The following is a 23,523-nucleotide window of genomic DNA, read 5'->3' on the forward strand; positions in this document are numbered from 1 at the left end:
TAGCTGCTTCCAAAATATCCTTAGTTGCCACCCCTTAGAAATGCTGTTGAAGTGGCAGTAGCCCTAGTGGAATGAGGCCTAATCCCAGCTGGAATCTCCTTGCCATGATGGGAATAACAAAATGCAATGCAAAAGCCAATCCACCTGGAAATAGTTTGTTTTGACACAGGCTTGCCCTGTGAACTCAAAGCAAAAGAAACAAACAACTGCTGAGACTGCCTAAAATCCTTAGTCCTGCTTAAATAATATCTCAATTGCCTGTGTACATCTAAAGTGTGCAAAATCTTTTCTCCTTTATTTTGGGGGTCTGCATAAAAAGTAGGCAAATGAATAGTTTGGTTTAAAGCCACACTAGAAACCACCTTAGGCATAAAGGAAGGATTAGTACGTAATGATACCCTATCCTTATGGAAAATCAAAAAGGGCTCTACTGCCATAAGGGCCTGCAACTCAGATACCCTTCTTGCAGAAGTAATAGCCAACAGAAAAGCAGTCTTCCATGACAAGTATTTCAATTCAGCAGTAGCCGCAGGCTCAAAAGGTTGTAGAGTAAGTTTTTCCAACACAAAATTGAGATCCCAAGCAGGAGTAGGAGCTCTACGTGGGGGTCTTATATTCTTTGCCCCTCTAAGAAACTGCTTGAACAAAGTATGCGAAAACAAAGGTGGGTCACAATCATAGTGAGCTGAAATTGCTGCAGCATGAATCTTAATGGAAGAGAAGGACAAACCTTTGTCCAATAACTCAGTAAGATATTGAAGAGCCACACTCAAATTAGGCTCAGAAATCTCCAAATTCTTTGCTGTACTCCAAAATAAAAATCTCTTCCATTTTTCTGCGTACACCTTCCTTGTACTAGGTCTTCTAGCTTCCATAATCACATTTAAAACTTGTTGAGGAAGTTGAGACCTGCTGTGCTTCAACAGAGAATATGCCAGGCTGTTAGATGAAGAGAGTGAAGCTTGACATTGAGCAGATGACCGTCCTTCTGAGATAACAGATGAGGAATCAGAGGTAAAGGCCATGGAGGCTTCTTTACCAGACTCCGTAGTAGTGGATACCAGTGTTGCCGAGGCCAATCTGGAGCTATCAAAATCATCCTTGGCCTGTCTTGTCTGACCTTTAATAGTACCTTTGGAAGAAGAGGCAGAGGTGGAAAGGCATAGACATGAAGGTTTTTCCAACTGAAAGACAGAGCATCCACTTTCCAAGCTGTGTGATGAAACCCCTTTGTGCAATACTTTGGCAGCTGGTGGTTTAGTGGAGAAGCGAACAGATCTATGTCTGGAGTTCCCCATGACACTGTCAATTTCTGAAATACATGAAGATCCAGTTTCCACTCGTGGGGATCCATGATTTGTCTGCTTAACACATCTGCTAGGGAGTTCTGTGCTCCTGGCAGAAACCTTGCCTGAAGAGTTAGTTGCAAGCTTAGCAGTCTCCCATAAAATCATTGCTTGCCTGCATAGAGGATAAGAATGTGTTCCCCTTGCTTGTTGATGTACCACATGACAGTTGTGTTGTCTGTTAGAATCAACACCTGCCCTGGAAGAAGTAACTCCTTGAAAGCCATCAATGCAAACTGGACTGCTAACATCTCCTTCATGTTGATATGTAGATGCTGTAGTCTGGCAGGCCACTTGTCTTGTATCCACTTTCCATTTAGATGAGCTCCCAAGCAATGTCCGAGGCATCTGTCGTTAAAATCTGACTCGCCTCTGGCGGGTCACAGAGAGTCCCTTGTTTAGGTGACATTCCTGAGCCCACCACAAGAATTCCTTTTGAAGGCAAGGTATTATTTGAATGACAGTGTCCAAATCCTGGCAGTGCTGTGTCCATACATTTTGAGATACCATTGCAGCTTCCTCATATGCAGTTTGGCATTGGGAAGCACCAGAATACAAGATGCCATGAACCCTAATGCTTGAAGGACTGTCCTTGCAGTCAGCACGGACTGATGAGATAGTTGATGGAAGTAAAGTGACAGACTCTTTTGTTTGTCCGGGGTTAAAAGGCCATCTGGGCTGCTGTATTCAGTCTCACACCCAGAAAGCACATGTCTTGAGAGGGTACTAGACTGGACTTTATTTCGTTCACAGAATACCCTAGGCATCTTAGCACTGCTATGACATATTCCAGATGCTGTAGAAGGTCTTCCTTTTCTTGAGCCAGAATCAGGCAGTCGTCCAAGTAAGGATAGATTTGAATTCCTTGAAGCCTGAAGTAAGCTATCACTGGAGCCAGAACCTTTGTGAATACTCTGGGCAGTAGATAAGCCAAAGGGCAATGCAGAGAACTGATAATGAAAATCTCCAGTTCGAAACCGCAGATACTTCCTGCAACCTAGCCTTATAGGCACATGAAGGTAAGCTTCCTTGAGATCTAAAGTTACCATCCAGTGATCTTTGCCCAGCAGAGGTAAAAGCTGTTGTAACGTCAACATCTTGAACTTGGGAATGTCCAGATAAGTGTTGAGGATAGATAAATCCAAAATTGGTCTCCACGTGTTCCCCTTCTTTGGTACTAGGAACAGGCGAGAATAAAATCCTAAGCCCCTTTCTGATACAGGGACTGGCTGAATGGCCACCATCTGGAGTAACTGAGAAACTTGCTTGTGAGCCTCTTTTCTTTGTGGAGGAGGAACGTCTGGCATGCCTTTGAAAGGGGGCATAGTGTGGAAATAAAATCTGTAACCGTGATGAATGATATCCAACACCCATCTGTCTTGAGTAATTAAATCCCAATTTTCTTTGAAAAGAGACAGTCTTCCTCCCAAAGGAGCTGCCAGACGAGAATCCACTAGCAGCTGAAAAGGCAGGTCATTGGGTCTGTTTACGAAAGGACTGACCCCTGCCCTCACCAGAAGTCTGAGCAGGTGAACTCCCTGATCTAGGCGAAAAGAACCTTGAGCCCTGCCCCTACCACGTCTAGACCTACCCCTAGACTGGGAATCATAAGCAGGATATGTCCACCCCTTAGCAGGCCAATTTCTACTAAACTTCCGAGGCTGCACCTGCAAAAAATCTTTAACAGTCTGCATAGACTTAGCTTTGTCCTCCATTTTCTTTAAAACTGCTTCCACAGGCGGTCCAAACAACACATCAGACTGTAAAGGAGCATCCAAAATCCTTGTCTTAACATGCTCAGCTAAATTCTGATCCTTCAACCAGGCATGTCTGCGAAGAACAGAACTAGTAGCAGCCACCCTCGAGGAGGCCTGTACAGCATCAAAACCACACTGCAAAGAATGCTTACCCACTTGTTCAGACACATGAACCAAATCCAGCAACTCTTTACACTCAATACCTTCCGCCAAAGCATCCACCTTAGATTTCAATTGTGAAAGGAGATAAGTTTGATATTTTAGCATGTGAAACTGACAATTCAACGCCCTCATGGCTAGAGTGGAAGAAGTATACACTTTCTTTCCCCACCTATCCAAAGCCCTTGCCTCTTTATCAGAGGGTACAGGATTTTTAACCACAGAAGCTTTAACACCTTTAGGCCCCTGAGAAACAGTTTCTGGGTCCGCCCTAGGACTCTTAAACAAATACTTATGAGCTTCGGGCACCCTATAATACCTATCAGGCTTAACAGGAGCAGGAGGCAAGGAGTCAGGGTTCAGGGAAGCCTCTGCAAAAACATCCTCCACCACAGTCAACACAGGAGGAATAGCTAAGGGCCTATGCTGGGGTAAAAACAAGAATTCCCTAAGCCTTTTCCTGGAATCAGAGTAATCCTGGCCTTCCCATTCAAAGTGCTCCCTCATGGAGTGTAGAGTCTCTGAAAATGAAAAATCCTCAGGAGGAGAAGCTGTAGGAGTGGAATCATCCACATCAGAATCAGAATAAGTAGGATACTCCTGTAAGTCTTCCACAGAAGACTCTGAAGCCTGTGAACACTGTTCAAAACTATCAAACTCCTGTTCCACCCTAGGCCTCTTATCAGGCGGGGCATAGAACCTCTAATCATAGTAATCAAATCTTCTGCCATTTTAAGCATATGTTTCTTAGGCACAGAGCCCGAAATGCTAGGAGAAGCCCCCACAGAAGCTGAACTTGGCCTACCTCTAAAGGAAGCTTTGGCAACAGAAGGAGAGGCCCTAACTACCTTGGGAAGAGAGGGAAGAACAGTTACCTGAGAAGCCCCCTCAGCCTGGCCTACCTCCTGAGAGGGCACATCCTGTAACAATAAAGTTTCTGCCTGAGACTCCATGGAAACTCCTGGCAAAACCTCTGGCTCCACTGAGCCTTCTAAAGAACCGATGTCCGGGACTGCGGTTCATCAACCCTAGGCTTCACTGTTTTGTCCTTGCGCTTCTTGGATGAAGCGGGCGCGGAGCATCCGGCGGCATATTATAATTGCAACGCTTCCCAAACACTAACCTGGCACAATCTAGCCTCCTCTTAATAGTGCGTTTGTTAAATCTAGCACAAGAACGGCAACCAACAACGTCGTGCTCAGGCCCTAAACAAGGTATACACAATGTATGATAATCCCTATGCGGTATCTGCTTCCCACAAGAAATACAGTTATTCACTTTTTCTGACATCCGGTTAAATACTGAGGCAAGAAAAACCAAAATGTTCCCCAACGGGGTACTTAGCCAACTCTGTTTCGGTCTGAAACTCCGGTTTCGGAAATATCTCAGAACGCCAACCTGCACTCGCAAAATTGCTTCTGCATCGGACCATGCGGCAAAAAAGACTGAGGATATGACGTCGGTCATGCGCATTAGTACCCTGATGTACTGACGTCAGTCTAAGGCGCCATGACCGACGTCAGCCTTATACTCTGGTATTCGGGCCGACTGGACGCGGACTATACCCAATAGTCAGGACTGCAGCAATGGAAGACGAAGAACATCAGGCACATAGTAAATCCTTATTCTTACTTATTAAACGGAGAAAAGCCAGGAGAAATTATGCTGCCACTTTAATTTTGTGAATTGGACAATTGGCTTTAAAAATAATCAGATAAGGTAACCAAAAATAAACGCCAAGAGCAAAACACAGTAGGTAATCCAAAACCGCATATAAATATCCTCGATACTTCAATAGTTGCAGTATATCCAAAGCAGCAAAAGAACGAAGCAGCAACGAAACAGCAACTAATTCAGTATAAAAAATTTAATGGTAGTACACAAACAGGTTAGCGCTTTCACCAAACGGCTTCATCAGACCTATAACAGTCATTAAATCCATTAGTTTAAATATAAAAAACGTCGGGAAATTCAATCAATCTTAAAGCAAAAGTGCTGTGTAAAACATATGTACATAATTCATCCATTGATACAACACTATATAAAAGATGTGTAACCCACCTAAAACTAATACAATAGAAGCTATCTAAAAAATATATATATGTCTAAAAGATGTATATATACAAATACAATATATATTATAAAAATATCATAGCAAATATATGACATGCTTATCCATCAATAATGGTATGGTGGATCAAATACAGTAAGAACTATCAGGAAACAAATATTCAAATGGCATCTGCAGCATAACAAATAGTATAACACATGAAAGTATCATATGTATGTATATACATAAACAGTGTCACCTAAAGACCTTAGTCAGTGAGGATATGAATATCTAAAATGTAACATCTCTAAAAAAGGAATATGGCAGTGGTGTACAATGTAATGAATGTAACAATCTGAAACAATATATAAAGGGAGGACAATAATAAAGGGGGCTAAGCCCTTAGTTTCCTCATCTTAAGGAAGGGCTGGATGGGGACTTTACCATTCAAACCAGGGCTGGAATCTGATCTGAATCTCATGATCCAGTTGGTCTCTTTCGCTTCTGTAAATGTCTTAATGTCCCCTCCTCTAATCCTTCTAGATATATTTTCTATAATCTTGAACCTAAAATCATGTCCTTCTCCTTTCTCTGTGACATGGCGTGAAACCATCCCTGCACGCTAAGGTAGGCTTCTATTACAGAATTAAGGGGAATTTAAATTTTGTAAACGCTGCATTGTTATTCGTTTATACAAGAAGCTGTAAATAGGGAGAAAAAGGGCAGAAAAGTTGAGGAATGCATTTTAGAAACCCGTTGTACTCCTTTAACAGACATCCGGATGCTGGAAAAAAAAATCAGGTTAAAGTACTGACAAGTGCCTCTGGCTTCATCTCAACAATTTTAAGAGACATTTGCAATAAATAAATAAATAAATAAATAATAAAAGACTTTGATAATGCATATCCAATTTTCCAACAGAAATACCAATGATATGAAAGTAAAGAAACTAAAGCAGCCTTACCTTAGCTTTAGGATTAAAGATGAGTCCTCTGTGAAGAGCAAGCGCTACCCTTCTAACCAGTTCCTTTCTTATTCCATCTTCCAGTAATTGTTTTGGATCCACCTATATGGAATAAAACCTGAATGATGTCATGCAGCAAATGGACTTCCAGCTAGTGCAGTGCAGGACTTCTGCCTTAGTGCAGTGTCATTTACAAATAAGCACATCAGTGGTAGAAACACTCATGCTTCAAATATACTAAAATGAAAAATACTCTACCGACCACAGCACTGTCAGAATGAACATCTATCATATCACTTTGTGCTTTATACATAAAATGTGGAAATCACATCTTGAGTGCATGGCTGTGTTAAATGTTGACTTCTATTGATGATATCACAGAAACATATTTATTAAACACTATCTTCATTTCTGGAATGTTACTTATATACTAAATCATGGCTATCAGAAATTAAAATTCAACTTCACTTATTGGTTCCTTCTGTCAGCTTTTCAGTTAACCACAAAACAGGAACCAGCACTTTCAAAAACTAATAAAACAGTAAACCAGTGCCAGAATACGTTGAAACTCCATCCAAGCAGTTTATTCACAAGCTAATAAAAACAAGTCAAAATAAAAACGATCGATAACTTATGTTAACGCTCTTACAACAACAATTCAGTATGCGTTTTCGTCCTTGTGCATAGGACTTCATCAGACAAATCTCTTTAATTAATTACAACCTTTATATAGTAAATAAAATCAATCTACTTATATAATTTATCCTATCGCCTTTCTTGATTAATTCAAACCATCCTATCAAAATACAGAAACTCATGAATATTTATGTCCATCTGGGAAATGTGCACGAATGCATCAAATACATGAATTAATTGCTCTCATTTAAAAAAAAAAACTGTCACAGTGTTCATCTCTGATTAAAAAAACATACTTATATATATAAATGAATAAATAAATATTTAACCAAATAAATAAATAAATATTGAATTATTTAAATATACATACAATAATAAATAATGATTTCAAATTTTCCTAAGAATTTCTTTAAAAACTTATTTAAAACATTTCTTTCTTATTTTATATATGTGTAATTAGGGACTGGTATGTGTAAAGAGTTGGTGCCCTCTAGTGTCTTTTATAAAAATTACACCAATTAATCTAGAGCTTATTAGCTCTTATTTTAAGTAGGGGTGTTATGGTTAGGAAATCATTCATTCCCGGTCTAGTATTAGAATCTAAATAAACCTGCCACCATAATTCCCTGCTTTCCAAAATTTCCTCCCATAACCCACCCCTAATATCTGGCAGAATTTGATCAAGAACAAAAAATTGAAACTTATATTCAGGACAAATAGTGGTATGTTTATATAAAGCATTTGTGTTCTTAGCTTTCAGAATGTCATAGTTGTGTTCATATATTCTCCTTTTCAAACAACGTTCCGTTTTACCTATGTAAAACGACTGGCATTCTGACAAATAGCAACATAAACAACCCCTTTACTTTCACAATTATAATACTTTCTGCTTTTGATCCATCTCTCTCTACTTTCGACATATATTACTTCCTTATTAATAATATATGGGCACTGTTGACATCTGCCACATCTATATGTCCCATTCCTGCCTTTGTTTCCTGTTCTTGTTTTTCCACTACTTCTTTCCAAAATCTTGCCTAAATTTGGTGGGTTTTTATACACTATTTTAGGTTCCATTTTGGTTATTTCTTCGATGTCTGTTAAAGAGCTAAATTTACTCCATTCTTTTTTAAAAATTTCTCTCAATTTGAGATTGGAGTTATTATATTCCACTACCAAACTTCTCATATAATTGACTTGTTCAGTTTTATTATTCATGGTGTCATTAGTATGTATATCCATTTCCAAATTAATACCTTCACCCCTTTCCAATATTGGTCTAAACCTACCTGACCTACCCATCTCTACCTCCTTCCTTAACTTCTCTATAAAATTCATAGGGTATCCCCGTTCTAAAAACATATTTTTGAGGGTCTTGCATTCTTCTTGAAAGTCCGTATCACCTGATGTCATCCTTGAACCCCTTACAAATTGTCCTTTAACTATGTTTCTCTTGCTATAAAGGGGATGTGCACTATCATAATGTAAATAAGAATTTACATACGTGTCTTTTCTATAAACCTTACTCACAAATTTACCCTCATCTTTATATATTTCTATATCTAAGTATTTTAATGAATCCTTATTTATAGTATATGTAAATTTCAAAAATGTAGTACTTTGATTGATGTATTCCATGAATTCTAAGAATTTTTCCTGACTCTCTATCCATAAAATGACTATGTCATCTAAAAACCTGTAGTACTTTATCCAACATTCTTTAAATCTACAATTAACTATAAATTGCTCCTCCCATTTGGCTAGGACAATATTTGCAAATGTGGGGGCACAAACCGCCCCCATAGCTACACCAGTCTTCTGTTGATGGTATTCGCCATCAAACATGATAAAATTATATTTTAAAACGGTGTCCATAAGTGTCACACTTGCTACCTTGTCTTCCAATCTTAAGATTTTCATCACTGAATATCATCTGTTCAAACATATCCATCCCCTCTCCAAAAGGAATACATCCAAACAAATCAATGACATCAATAGTTATAAATAATAAATCATCTCTATACATATCTTGTTTTATTGCCCCCCAAAAGTCCCAGGAATCCTTCAAAATCAAGTTATTATTTAACCAAATATGTTTGGTTTTAAAATCAACAAATTTAGCTAATGGGCCAGTCTTAGACCCTGCAGCAGAGACTATGGGTCTAAGGGAGGGGGGGGTTTGTCATATCTTTATGAATTTTGGGTATCCCAAATATATAAGCTATTTTAGGTTTCTTAACTTCCAAATATCTGTAGGTCTTATCATCTATTACTTTCTCTATCACTAAATCTTGTAAAATTGCATCAATTTTTTGATAAGCTATATTAATTTCATTTAGGGATACCACTCCATACTTGTGATTATTTTTCAATATAGTATTTAGCTTTTCTTCATATAGAATTTTATCCATAATGACAATTCCCCCACCCTTATCAGGCTTCATAATTCTCAATGTGGTATTATTACTTAAATCATTTAACACCTTAACCTCTTCCTTATTCAAATTATAATGAACCCATCCTTTGTTACAATTATTTCTGACTGAATCAATTATTAAATTCTCAAAATTCTTTATTTGAGGAATCAAGGGGGGGTTAAAAATAGACTTTCTCTTTAAAACACATTCCCCTTTTCCTTCCCTTTTAAAACCAGCCCTGGTAGCCATTATTTCCAAATTAATTTTTCTCGTGAATAACTTAACATCTAAAATAGTATGTGTATTATCACCTCTCCTATTAGGGATAGATTTCAAACCTTTGCTAAGTAATGAGAAATGATTGGGGTTCAGTGTCAAACTACTAAAATTATAAATAGTAGTGTTTTTCACATCATACTGAACTATTATTTCCCTGCTTATATCAATTTGATCTAGGGTGGGGGTATCTACATATATCTCCCCCTCCCCCTTCTCCCCCCTCGATTCTGAAAATTTCTTTAATGAAAAGAATTATTTTCATCCACAGTTCCCCTTCCCCCTAATGGTGGAAATTCAACCTCATAACTTCCTTCATACCATCTATTATCCATTCCAGTCCCTATTCTATGATTATAATCAATGTTATTACTTTTATTGTTCCATTTACTTTTAAAATTATTCATATTTTTACCTTGATATGCTGGTTTGGGGTAATTAGTATGATTTTCATACTCTTTTACATCTCTGTTTAATTTAGCCAACTTACGCTGAATCACTTCATCACATTTCATGTCTATCTCCTTCCTTATTTGAAGGTATTTATCTCTTTCCTCCTTAATTCTAAAAATTAAGTCTGTAGTGATGCAAGTGTCCAATAACTCAATTTCATCTCCCAACTCCTTTTGCTTATTTTCATTTATAATTAACTTTATAACCTCTAACCCACATTTATTAAAAACATCAATTAAACATTTGTGAAAATGAGAGCCAATCTGCACATTATTAGGGTATCTGTATACCCTTAAACCTTTAGGGACTATCTCCCTTTTTAAACATTCCCTCAGATAAGCATTTTCGATACTGAGTGTTCTGTGTTTTGTTAATAAATTATTTAGTTTGTCAAGTTTCATACTATAAGACTCACCATTATGCAACATTTCATCATTACTTTTAAAATTATCAAACTGAATGTCTCGTTTGAGCCATTCAGAAGTAGTTTTGTTATTGTTGTTGTTATAGGAAGCAACAGTACCTTGCAAGCCAGAATTTGGCTTCGCAATCCTTTTGGGTTTGGCACCCAAGTCCTTGCTAAACGTACAGACAAGTTCTTCTTCCGTGGATCTATCGAGTAAAAAACCCGGGGTATCATTTGGATTGAACATAGTTCCATTATGGAGGTCGCCGGCTCCGTTGTTCTCGCCGATAAGCTCTCTTATTATATGAGAAGTTTGGTAGTGGAATATAATAACTCCAATCTCAAATTGAGAGAAATTTTTAAAAAAGAATGGAGTAAATTTAGCTCTTTAACAGACATCGAAGAAATAACCAAAATGGAACCTAAAATAGTGTATAAAAACCCACCAAATTTAGGCAAGATTTTGGAAAGAAGTAGTGGAAAAACAAGAACAGGAAACAAAGGCAGGAATGGGACATATAGATGTGGCAGATGTCAACAGTGCCCATATATTATTAATAAGGAAGTAATATATGTCGAAAGTAGAGAGAGATGGATCAAAAGCAGAAAGTATTATAATTGTGAAAGTAAAGGGGTTGTTTATGTTGCTATTTGTCAGAAATGCCAGTCGTTTTATATAGGTAAAACGGAACGTTGTTTGAAAAGGAGAATATATGAACACAACTATGACATTCTGAAAGCTAAGAACACAAATGCTTTATATAAACATACCACTATTTGTCCTGAATATAAGTTTCAATTTTTTGTTCTTGATCAAATTCTGCCAGATATTAGGGGTGGGTTATGGGAGGAAATTTTGGAAAGCAGGGAATTATGGTGGCAGGTTTATTTAGATTCTAATACTAGACCGGGAATGAATGATTTCCTAACCATAACACCCCTACTTAAAATAAGAGCTAATAAGCTCTAGATTAATTGGTGTAATTTTTATAAAAGACACTAGAGGGCACCAACTCTTTACACATACCAGTCCCTAATTACACATATATAAAATAAGAAAGAAATGTTTTAAATAAGTTTTTAAAGAAATTCTTAGGAAAATTTGAAATCATTATTTATTATTGTATGTATATTTAAATAATTCAATATTTATTTATTTATTTGGTTAAATATTTATTTATTCATTTATATATATAAGTATGTTTTTTTAATCAGAGATGAACACTGTGACAGTTTTTTTAAATGAGAGCAATTAATTCATGTATTTGATGCATTCGTGCACATTTCCCAGATGGACATAAATATTCATGAGTTTCTGTATTTTGATAGGATGGTTTGAATTAATCAAGAAAGGCGATAGGATAAATTATATAAGTAGATTGATTTTATTTACTATATAAAGGTTGTAATTAATTAAAGAGATTTGTCTGATGAAGTCCTATGCACAAGGACGAAAACGCATACTGAATTGTTGTTGTAAGAGCGTTAACATAAGTTATCGATCGTTTTTATTTTGACTTGTTTTTATTAGCTTGTGAATAAACTGCTTGGACGGAGTTTCAGCTTTTCAGTTAAACATTATACACATATAAACATTTGGTAAAGGTTATTTGTGTTTCTTGGTTTTACATTCTTCAAGTTACCAATGGTTTATTTTTCCTCCGATAAAAAAAAAAATCACTTTTTATACACAAGATCTTTATTTATTTATACATTTGTTATCGTGGTAAGTGCACAAATCTGAAAACCTTTTAAAGCCATGACAGGGCCAAACAGGCAATAAGACAATCTTTTACAGCAAGTCAAAGCAATTACTAGAAACACATTGTACATTAATACAAAGAAATCTGACAAAAAAAAAAAGGAAAAACAGCACACAGAGAACTCTGTTACTAACCAATATCAAAGATGGAAATACACAGTTTAGAAATGCAGTGGCCATGCATAATGCACAACTTCAAATATTAACGTCAGCAAATGATGACCATTTTCAACTAGAAATAAGAAACCTAGGTCCACAATTTTTTAATCTACCAAAGTGTTGCCTCAGGAAGCCTTATTCTACAAAGTGAAGAGACTTATATAATATATCTATATGGGATCCGGACACATGCTCGACTAGCATATGTCCGAATCACAAAACACCGAACACACATACACGAAAGCGCTCAACAGTGACAAGCTCTTCCGTGTATGTGTGCCTGTCGGACTGCAGTGCGGGTAAGGGAAAATTCCCTTTTCCCCACTGTAGTGCGATCTCGGAGTGAGAATATTAAAGAAGGGGGGTGTGGGGGGGTGAAGCCCGCCTGCAGAAACGTAGATTTTTTTTTTGAACTACACATAAAATTCCCTTTTCCCCACTGTAGTACGATCTCAGAGTGGAATATTAAAGTAGGGAGGTGTGGTTTTTTTTTTTAAATACACATACACGGACGTGTTTCAGCGGTGGTACGGCGGTAGGGTTGTTATCTCACAGCAAGAGGTTCTCCCATTTGATTCTCGGCTTGGCTTGGGAGTGCCTTCTGTGTGGAGTCTGCATGTCCTCCCTGCGGTTGGGTAGCATTTGAAAAACGTGCGTGCGTAAATGGGCATTCCTTCGTTGAAGGTTGGGTGTCGAGCTGGCACCTCGGCGTTTTGTAAAAATCTACTGCCAATCATTAGCGGACCAGAGTTCCGCTGTGGCGACCCCTTACCGGGAAAAAGCCGAAAGACAAACAACAACAACATACACGGAAGTGCTTTTCGATGGTAAGCGCTTTCGTGTACGTGTGTTCGGAGTTTTGTGATTCAGACAGCTAGTCGAGCATGTGTCCTAGACCCATCTATATACATATCTATATATATATATATATATATATATATATATATATATATATATATATATATATATATATATATATATATATATGTATATATACACATACATACACACACACGTATGTACATACTATATATATATATATATATATATATATATATACACACACACACACACACACACACACACACACACACACACACACACACACACACATATATATATATATATGTATGTACATATATATATCTATATATATATATATATATACATATATATATATATCTATATATATATATATGTATATATATATATATATATATATATATATATATATACATATATATACATATATATGTATATATATATATATATATATATATATATATATATATAAATATATATATTTATTTCACATTTGTTAACCGGGTTAGTCCAACTGCGTAAGAAATTACCCATTTTCAGTGGAGACGCGAGGGGAAAAGCCCCGAACAAAACATACAAATACATACAAATAGAGACAAGTTAACAATATAAAGTGCAAAACAAACATATGGATACAATGAATAAGAAAAATAAATGTAATCCAAGGAATAGTACATAGCTATATACAAGGTCAGAAGAAGGAAAGTGCAAAAGAAGATAGGAGTAGAGGAGGAATGAAGTGATCTAGAGGGAGGAGAAAAAAAAAAAAGAGCACTAGGATAAAGTAAATTATATAAAGAGGGAGGGCATAGAAAGAAGAGCAGATTGGATAAAGTAAGATAAGAAAGAGAAAAAAGGTCTTAATGATAAGTCTAGTGAAGAAATGGGAATATGAAAAGGGAGGAGTTAAGTAGGATGGTTACAGGTATATCGCTCTGTCTCTCTCTCTCTCTCTCTCTCTCTATATGTATGTATGTGTGTGTGTGTGTGTGTGTCGCGTGCGTTTTGTGTGTCTATGTGTGAATATATATATATATATACATATATATATATATATATATATATATATATATATATATATATATATATATATATATATATACATATATACATATATACAATCAAACACACACACACACACACAATCTATAGATCTACAACTCTCTCTGTATACAATTATGGTTCCTTTCGTTGATGCACAAAAGCATCGATGTTCCAAATACCAACCACAATGCGTTGACAAGCTACTGCACATGCTCCAAGAAACAACTGTGGTGCACGCAAAATTTAAAATAAAAGACAACATTAAAAAGTATATTCTTTGTTGGGAATTAATTATATAAACTAACTTCAAAACTGCACAAAACCAAAATCTTCAACCCTGAGAATACTGCAAGCTTGCACACCTGTTCACCATCTGCTTAGCTGACCAAAAGCGGTTGGCTAAACAGAACCAAACATAATGTCAAAAAAACAAAATAAAAAAACAGTACACCCAATATATATGGATCAATCGATATTATTTACATATATATATATATATATATATATATATATATATATATATACATATATACATACATACATCCTTCTATTTATGCTGCTATTTTTGCTTCCTGCCTTACAAACTATGCTCATTCACTGGTTAGAAGGAAACCAGTGGTCAAGGAGATAAGCATGCTTCCCTAGTCCAACAAGTAATGTTATGCTATGAACCAAAAGATTGTACCAGTGTGTAGGGGAGATGAAGAGATAAAGTAACCAAGCTAGGGACTGCAGGAAGGAAGAGGACATTCCAACAATCTCAATGGACAGGACTCTCTCATAGACCAATGTATTAGGTGACTATATACCTGTTATTTCTTTTTTTTTTTTTTTACAAACATTTCTGCAATTTTACCCAGAATTCAGCACCCTTATCTCCGATGGATAGAGGCAGTACATACATGTTCTATTTATCTCTGGGTTATCTGTACTTAAAATGTAAGGGTTAAAAACTTCATAGGAATGCATGGCTCAGCTTCTAAAGATCCTCACAGATCAACAGCCTGAAACAGATAAGGGAATTTGGTTTAACCTGCTTTGAAATTTTTTCCCTAATTCAGAAGTGTCACATGGAGTTATCTTGGCCCCATGGTATACAATGATGGTATTATGACTATAATCCAGCAGAATCAGATTTAGGTAGTAGCCCAGTTGCCGAGGGATCCAGACAGGGCAAGAGGGACAGGAATGAACAAGACAATAACTGATTGCCTCTTCCAAGGGAAGACTGAGGGTTACATTGCAGGGAACATCTCCTCCTCCTCGGGGAGACTGGATCTAATTAGGCTGACTGTTCAAGTGAGGAAGGATTTGCCTTAAGGGCTAGGTCACATGCAAAAGGGAGAGATGGGTCTATGTTGCACATTCTGAATATCCTTCCTTGACCAAGCTATGCAGCACAGAGGGGGATATTACGGTTGCATAAAAAAATCCCTAATGGTCATCTGATGACAGTGACACTGTAACCAACTTTTGTTCTGAAAAGAGCAAATGGGTTAAGACTGCATTTATCAGATAGACGGCTAGGAGGTATAGGGGAAAAAAAACGTCATATGGTAACTCTGTCACAGGGTTCAGTAAAACATTTCTTCAGGGTTATGGGGTTAATATCTTCATGACTACTAACAATTCACTATACCATGGTACATTTACTAAAGGTATATTAGGATTTGTTAGGCTTAGTCCTTGAAATCTGTAAACAAAAGAAATGCCCAATGTCTTGACATTTCAGCTATTACCACTAAAAAGTTTGAGAGACTGCTCCCATGTACTATCTCAGCAATGGGTGCTAACCCTAAACATAATGCTGTCCCTTCCCCCAATCTTAACCATAACCCTACACATTAACTTAAGAAAAACCTTCCCGTAACACTGCCACTACACAACACACACTCAAGACACACAAACACAAACTAACATCACTACATCTACCTCCTTACCTAACCCTGACCCTATCCTCAAAATACACATACTCAGACACAAACATATAAAACCTATCTGCCTACCTATCCACGACCCAAACTGACTACCACACACACATGTGCACACACGAAAGCTTTCACAATCTCCAATCTCACTTAACTTTTGCAACAAAACAGTCCCTTGACATTCTGAAAGTTGGGCTCTCCATACGTTCGATATTAAATACCACATCATTACTTGGCGACCAAAATCAGCATTCAAACAAATCTTTCTCTCTTTACATACACATATATATATATATATATATATATATAAATCCCTGTCATATGATAGAAACCTCATTTGACTGAAACTATAAGACTGAAATTTCAAAAGATTGAAAAGCCACTTGACTGAAATCCATAATACTGAATTTCAACATACTAAATTGCAAACTGGACCATATAAAACAAGACTAGGTGGGGGGCTATGCTCCCCACACCCCCCGAACTATATAAACTAACTCCAGGATTGCACTTCAGTGGGGAAAAGGGCATATACCTTTCATGTACCTTACAGTAGTCTACATGCTGCCACTACTATGCCCTTTTCCCCACTGTAGTGTGATCCTGGAGTTAGTATATACAGTTGGGGGGTGGGGGAGGCACAGCCCCTATTATTGGGGGGTGCTGAGGGCATAGCCTCCCACCTAGTCTGGTTTTATATGGTACGCTGAAACTGATTGAGTATTATGGGTTTCAGTCTTGTGGGTTTCAGTCAAGTGACTTTTCAGTCTTGAAATTTCAGTCTTATGGTCTTAGTCAAATGAGTTTCAGTCAGATGAGGTTTCTATAATACGATAGGGATCCACACACATATATACATATATACACACACACACACGCACACACGCACACACACACACACACACACACACACAGCAGAGAGTAATATTAATAACAAAATTTCAAAGTCAAATTCAAGACATCACGTAAAATATACATTATTAAATTTACAACCGATTGGAAACAGACCAATCAATTAACTCCAAGAATTATTCTCAATATGGTAATGAGATGACAGTGGTGGGGGTTACAAATGATCATCAAAGCAAACTAGACAGGCATGAAAGACACTGAGTAGGTGGCCTCCTTGAGTCACTGTCTCACTGAAATTTAAAAACTAACAAACATAACTAAAAAAGTTGTTTACTCAACACAGTCTTCAATCTATAATTGTGTGAAGATGTCCTCTATTATCAGACAATGGACGCAATTGAATGTGTAACAGAATCTGTCTGCTGTGAGGAAAAACAAATTACCCAGAAAAGATAAAACATACTCATACCAAATGTGGCTGGGGTCACAAATAGTCTGAAGGTCATCCAAACAGACCTATGAAATATGTCAAGTGAATATGAAAAGAATGGCCATGGATACAGGTAGTCTTGTAGGCTAAGTGACAAATGTGTCAGATTTGAGATAAGACTGTTGAGAAAGTAAAGCAAACCACACTCAATAACAATATCTGAATGGAACAAAACACAAGCCAAGAAAAGAAATCATATGACTATAAAAAGTTAGACAGGGCAAGCAGGGTAAATATTTGATGGCAAATGTAAAATTCACAGGACTAGATTCATAAAGGATACCTCAGGAATAATAAGTAAAAGTCCCTACCTTTGTTAGAGTTAGAAGTCAAACACTATGAGCAAAAACTGACACTGATAGAATTCATTGCTTATTACTGAAAATAAAAACTACAATGGAAACTGTGGCAGCCAAGGAGGAAATTATGAGTAGAAGGAAGGCCAATTATTGGTAGGGCACAACAATTTGGAAATCATACTGATAAATTATTTATGGTTCATGGAAGTAACAATGGAGTGCCATGAAAGAGAGCTGCAATTTTAAAATGGCTTTCCCAGCACCATGAAGGTGTTTAAAGACGAGAAAGTGTTGGACTTTCAAAGCCTGGATGAAACACCAGATGAGATTAAGGAACCATTTTTGAGACCATTATAACTGCATGTAGAAAAGAATGATAAAAGACATTTAAACTGACAGTGTGTGCTGATACTGCAGGAATGGAGGATGGGTGGTAGGAAAGGTTAGATTCAAAACAGAAGAAATGACTGCATGTGACATCTCAAACAAGACTGCTGAACTGTGCACTAGGTGATTTTAGCAGAAAGTCTTGTAATATCTGTTTACTGTTGCACTGGCCAAGCAAATGGCTGTTTCATAAACACTGGTGTCCACTTTGCTATAAAAGAAAAAAATATAGTTTGTAAAGTTTTGACTGGCGAGTTGCTATAATTTGTGAACTTTTTTTTTTTTATTTTAGCTTTAAGATAAGGAAAAACGTTGCACATGTTGGAGGTTATGTAACTAAATGCTGAGTTAATTAAAACGTAGCAATTACTAGCCAGCTTAATGAAAAAACTGGCATATCCTGTAGTATTAGTTGACCTCCGAAATATTGCATTCACTTCATCACTACTTGAAAGAGAAAAGGGACAGTTCATGAGCACTTGCATGAAGCTAGTTATAATGAAAGCTATTGCAGATCTTTACTTGTAACCTTTTCTACTGAAAGTATTCATCACTGATGTTATTAAGCTACTGTTTGTTTATAAGCTATGGAAAGTTTACACAAATAAAATTTGAAAATATATCCAAAAACATTACTAAGAATAGCATCTGTTTATTCATTTAAGAACGTGCCCAGAATGGCAACCATTTGAAATGTCGGGACCCACTATGGGAGGGTCAGAATTTAGTAATTTGAAGCTAGAAATTATACTTATTTTCTACCCATCTACTGCACATGTTCCTCTTTCTAGCATTATGGATAGTAAGAAGAAAACAGAATGTTATTTTGATGAGATAGGCACATTGCATGTATGTTTTTTAGCTAATGTACATGACAAAGTGAATACACCAATTGTCTTGACTTTGCCTTATTGATCGCCAAAGAAAATATGTAGTTTATCTTCAACAGAATGGATAAAGAAAGAAAGAAAAAGACAAAAAAAAAACAAGCCAAAACTTAGAACCAAAGAACGTGGCCAAGAAGCGACACCAGCGACACCAGCAGCTCGAAATAATTCCTTTATTAAATGCAAACACCACCCTTGAAAACAAGCGCTTTCGCTTGGTGTAGTACCGAGCTTTATCAAGTTGTACAAATAGCCAGATGGTCTAGAATATATAATAGTACTAAAAACCACGTGGTCAAGTTAATCAATTAACCTGTTAAATTCATTTCAACAAATTTGCGTTTAGGACTCATCCAAAAACAGTAAAAATACATACTGAATGTTAAGGTCATAAACACAACCATGATTGGAATAAAACATTCATTAAAAAATGTATATGAATTAAAATGTGTACGTGTGTAATAAATATAAGTTGTATATAAATAAATGTGGAAATGAAGGATAAAAATCAATTGTATTCATCAAATCCAAAAGAAGTGAATGACAAAATAATATTAAAATGTGAGCAGTACTAAAACATTAAATCTCGTGCTCAAACGGAACTGAACCTTTATACTAATAGTGAACAGAGTATGATAAAAATGTATGGGCAAATAAATAAAATGCTCACAATCAATGTAAATAACCCCAACATCTAGTGGGTATATATAAAATCTAATCTGAAATAAAACACTACAATCGGGCCATCCTAAGCTTGAGGACACTACTAATATTGATGTTGTCGTTGAGCCCGGGTGCCTTGCCAGCATCTAGTCTCAATTGCCACAACAACTCACAGTATTCTAGTGTTGTCTCCCAGTCACCACCCCGGGCATCTGGTGTTACCTGTTCTAGCACCATGAATTTAATTTGCATGTTAGGACAAAATAAGGAATGTTTAAAAAATGCATTGGATTCTCTAGCTTTAGAGACATCGTAGAAATGTTCATAAATCCTTTTTCTAAGGAGTCTCTCAGTCTTTCCTATATAAAAACTTGAACATACTGTACATAACCCTAGGTAAACAACCCCCTTAGATGAACAATTGAAGTAGCGACTAGCTTTGTAAAGATACTTTCTAGATGGAATAAATAGGGTCGAATCGTTATAGATGGCCGAACATTGTTTGCATGCCCCACATTTAAAAGTGCCCGGTTTATGTTTGTCCAGTCCAAATTTAACTAAAGTTTTCTTTTCAAACCATTGCTTAAGATTACCATCCCTTTTTCTTACAAAGCTTGGATGTGGGTCAACAAAATTGTTCAGTTCATTGTGTAAAGTGAGTAAAGGCCAATGCTTCCTTATCACATTCTCAATTTCAAGAGAACCCAAAGAATAAGCATATATAAAACAATTATGTAAACCTAAATTGGGTTCTACTTCGTGCTCAGAAATCTGGGGAAATCCTCTAACCAGTAGAGGTGGATATTTTGTGTCCCTATTGAGTGTCACTTCTTCAGCCAGAGCAGTTATTAAAGAAACCGGGTAACCTCGTTCTAAAAATAATCTCTTCAAAGTTTCTATTTCCTCCATGTAGTCTGTAGCAGTGCTACACATTCTAGAGGCCCGAATAAACTGACCTTTCATAATGCCCCTCTTTTGAAAGAAGGGATGCCCTCTTTCAAAGTGGAGATAGGAATTGGAAAAACTTGGTTTTCTGTAGAGCGTGGATTGAAACTGATTCTTAGAAGTGTCTTTATATAAAGTCACACCAAGGTAGTGCAGTTCGTTAAGGCTAATATTATGTATAAAAGATAAAAAAGAAGTAGTAGAATTTAAATATTTAAAAAACTCATGGAACTGCTCCAGCGAACCATTCCATAAAATACAAATGTCGTCCAAGTATCTCTTGTACTGGGTAATAAATTTAACCCATTCAGTTGCAAAAATGTGATTCTGTTCCCAACTGTGTACAACTAGGTTGGCATAGAGTAAGGCACATGAGGCACCCATGGCAACCCCTTTCTTTTGTCTGTAAAACTCACCGTTGAAATAAATAAAATTATTTTCTAACACAATTTCCATGAGTTCTGTTACCAAATTAGTAACTTTACTTCCCAGATGGGCCTCAGAACCCAGTACCTCATTAAACCATTCTACCCCAATACTATAGGGGGATACTGGGGAATAGTTCCACTATATCTATTGTAATCATAAGTAGATTAGCTTCATAAAATTCAGGCTGAATGACTCTAAGAAAATCCCAGGAGTCTTTACAAATCTTTGTTAGAGAGGAAACAAAATTTTTTGTAATAAAATCAATAAACTTACCGAGTGGTTCAGTGACACTACCGGCACCGGAAACAATAGGTCTAAATTTCAAGGGGTATACCCCTATATGCATTTTTGGAATTCCGAAAATGACAGGAATTCTGGGTTTAACTACATGCAAGTAGTTAAATAACTTCTCATTAATCACTCCCTGCAGTAGGTGGTCAGTAAGCAAAAGCTTTACAAAGCTAGTCGCTACTTCAATTGTTCATCTAAGGGGGTTGTTTACCTAGGGTTATGTACAGTATGTTCAAGTTTTTATATAGGAAAGACCGAGAGACCCCTTAGAAAAAGGATTTATGAACATTTCTACGATGTCTCTAAAGCTAGAGAATCCAATGCATTTTTTAAACATTCCTTATTTTGTCCTAACATGCAAATTAAATTCATGGTGCTAGAACAGGTAACACCAGATGCCCGGGGTGGTGACTGGGAGACAACACTAGAATACCGTGAGTTGTTGTGGCAATTGAGACTAGATGCTGGCAAGGCACCCGGGCTCACCGACAACATCAATATTAGTAGTGTCCTCAAGCTTAGGATGGCCCGATTGTAGTGTTTTATTTCAGATTAGATTTTATATATACCCACTAGATGTTGGGGTTATTTACATTGATTGTGAGCATTTTATTTATTTGCCCATACATTTTTATCATACTCAGTTCACTATTAGTATAAAGGTTCAGTTCCGTTTGAGCACGAGATTTAATGTTTTAGTACTGCTCATGTTTTAATATTATTTTGTCATTCACTTCTTTTGGATTTGATGAATACAATTGATTTTTATCCTTCATTTCCACATTTATTTATATACAACTTATATTTATTACACACATACACATTTTAATTCATATACATTTTTTAATGAATGTTTTATTCCAATCATGGTTGTGTTTATGACGTTAACATTCAGTATGTATTTTTACTGTTTTTGGATGAGTCCTAAACTTAAACTTGTTGAAATTAATTTAACAGGTTAATTGATTAACTTGACCACGTGATTTTTAGTACTATTATATAATCTAGACCATCTGGCTATTTGTACAACTTGATAAAGCTCGGTACTACACCGAGCGAAAGCGCTTGTTTTCAAGGGTGGTGTTTGCATTTAATAAAAGAAAGAAAAAGAATATTAGGTTTCCTCATTTTCTGCTGGGTTTCAGAGATAACTTGAGGCCAGGGCTTGGTAGCTATGAGCTGGAAAAGACAGTAAACAAACTATGTTGACAACACATAAGAAGTGGATACTAGAATAAAACGAACAAAGTATGGTATAGGTTAAATGTAGCAGCTGAGCCAACTGAGCTTAATGGGTCAAATAATTTAGTAGAAAGGTGAGACGGCATTTCTTTCAAAGCAGGGGCATGGTAATGACTAGAGAAATTTAAAGTGTATGTCACATGACTGTGAATGAACTTATTACATGTGTAAAGAAGATGTGACAAAAGAATGTGGGAGGATGGTGTTTTACAAAAGATACAAAGGAAAATAAATAGCAGAAGTATAGATAAGGAAATAACTGCAGGATCTGGTTTGGGATTATAAAACAGACATTTATGAGTCGGATGTACCAGATTTTTAGGAGCAGGCATTCTGCAAGCATTTAAGAAAACATCCTCTAAAACTGTTAATACAGAAGGGACAACTGCAGGCTATGGAAAATCGAACTGTAAACATTTATAATACTTTTGCTGAGGAATAGGGATTTAATTCTGTTCCCACTGAAATACCTCTTTTATTTTAATTATAATCTCGGAAAAAAACAGCTCTTCCTGACAGAAATCAGAAGTAATGCTTTCCTCAGAATCAGAATCTTCAACTCAGGGAGAAATCATTGAAGAAGAAACACTCCCATCTATTCCCTGTTCACCTGACTTGGAATGACAGAATGTGAAGGAAAATATTTTCTTTTTCTGACTGTAGTCAGTGAAGAAACAGGATTTAAAACAGTAAAAGCATAAAGTAATCTCTTAAGTCCCATCAAGATTGCTCTATCCTCCCAGCAGTTAGGGCCCATGGAAGGTGCTCTGAAGCCTTGAAAGCTGGCCAGTGGTCATATCTTTGACAGGATATAATCCAAACAGCTTAGACTGCTACAACAGTGTAGGGATACCCTTGG

The 23,523-nt window shown here is 36.6% G+C and overlaps 1 protein-coding gene across 1 annotated transcript in view; it reads right to left on the minus strand.

Moving 5' to 3' along the window:
• WASHC5 (WASH complex subunit 5) overlaps positions 1 to 23,523 on the minus strand; it is a 1,015,994-nt gene that overhangs the window by 394,135 nt on the left and 598,336 nt on the right. Inside the window, exon 17 of the mRNA XM_044066602.1 lies at positions 6,277 to 6,378. Within this exon, the coding sequence (XP_043922537.1) occupies positions 6,277 to 6,378 (102 nt within the window). The remainder of the gene's footprint in view (positions 1 to 6,276; positions 6,379 to 23,523) is intronic.

The sequence above is a fragment of the Protopterus annectens genome, chromosome 3.part1 (genome assembly GCF_019279795.1).
Source record: "Protopterus annectens isolate FY-2018-M chromosome 3.part1, PAN1.0, whole genome shotgun sequence".
Taxonomy (NCBI): domain Eukaryota; kingdom Metazoa; phylum Chordata; order Ceratodontiformes; family Protopteridae; genus Protopterus; species Protopterus annectens.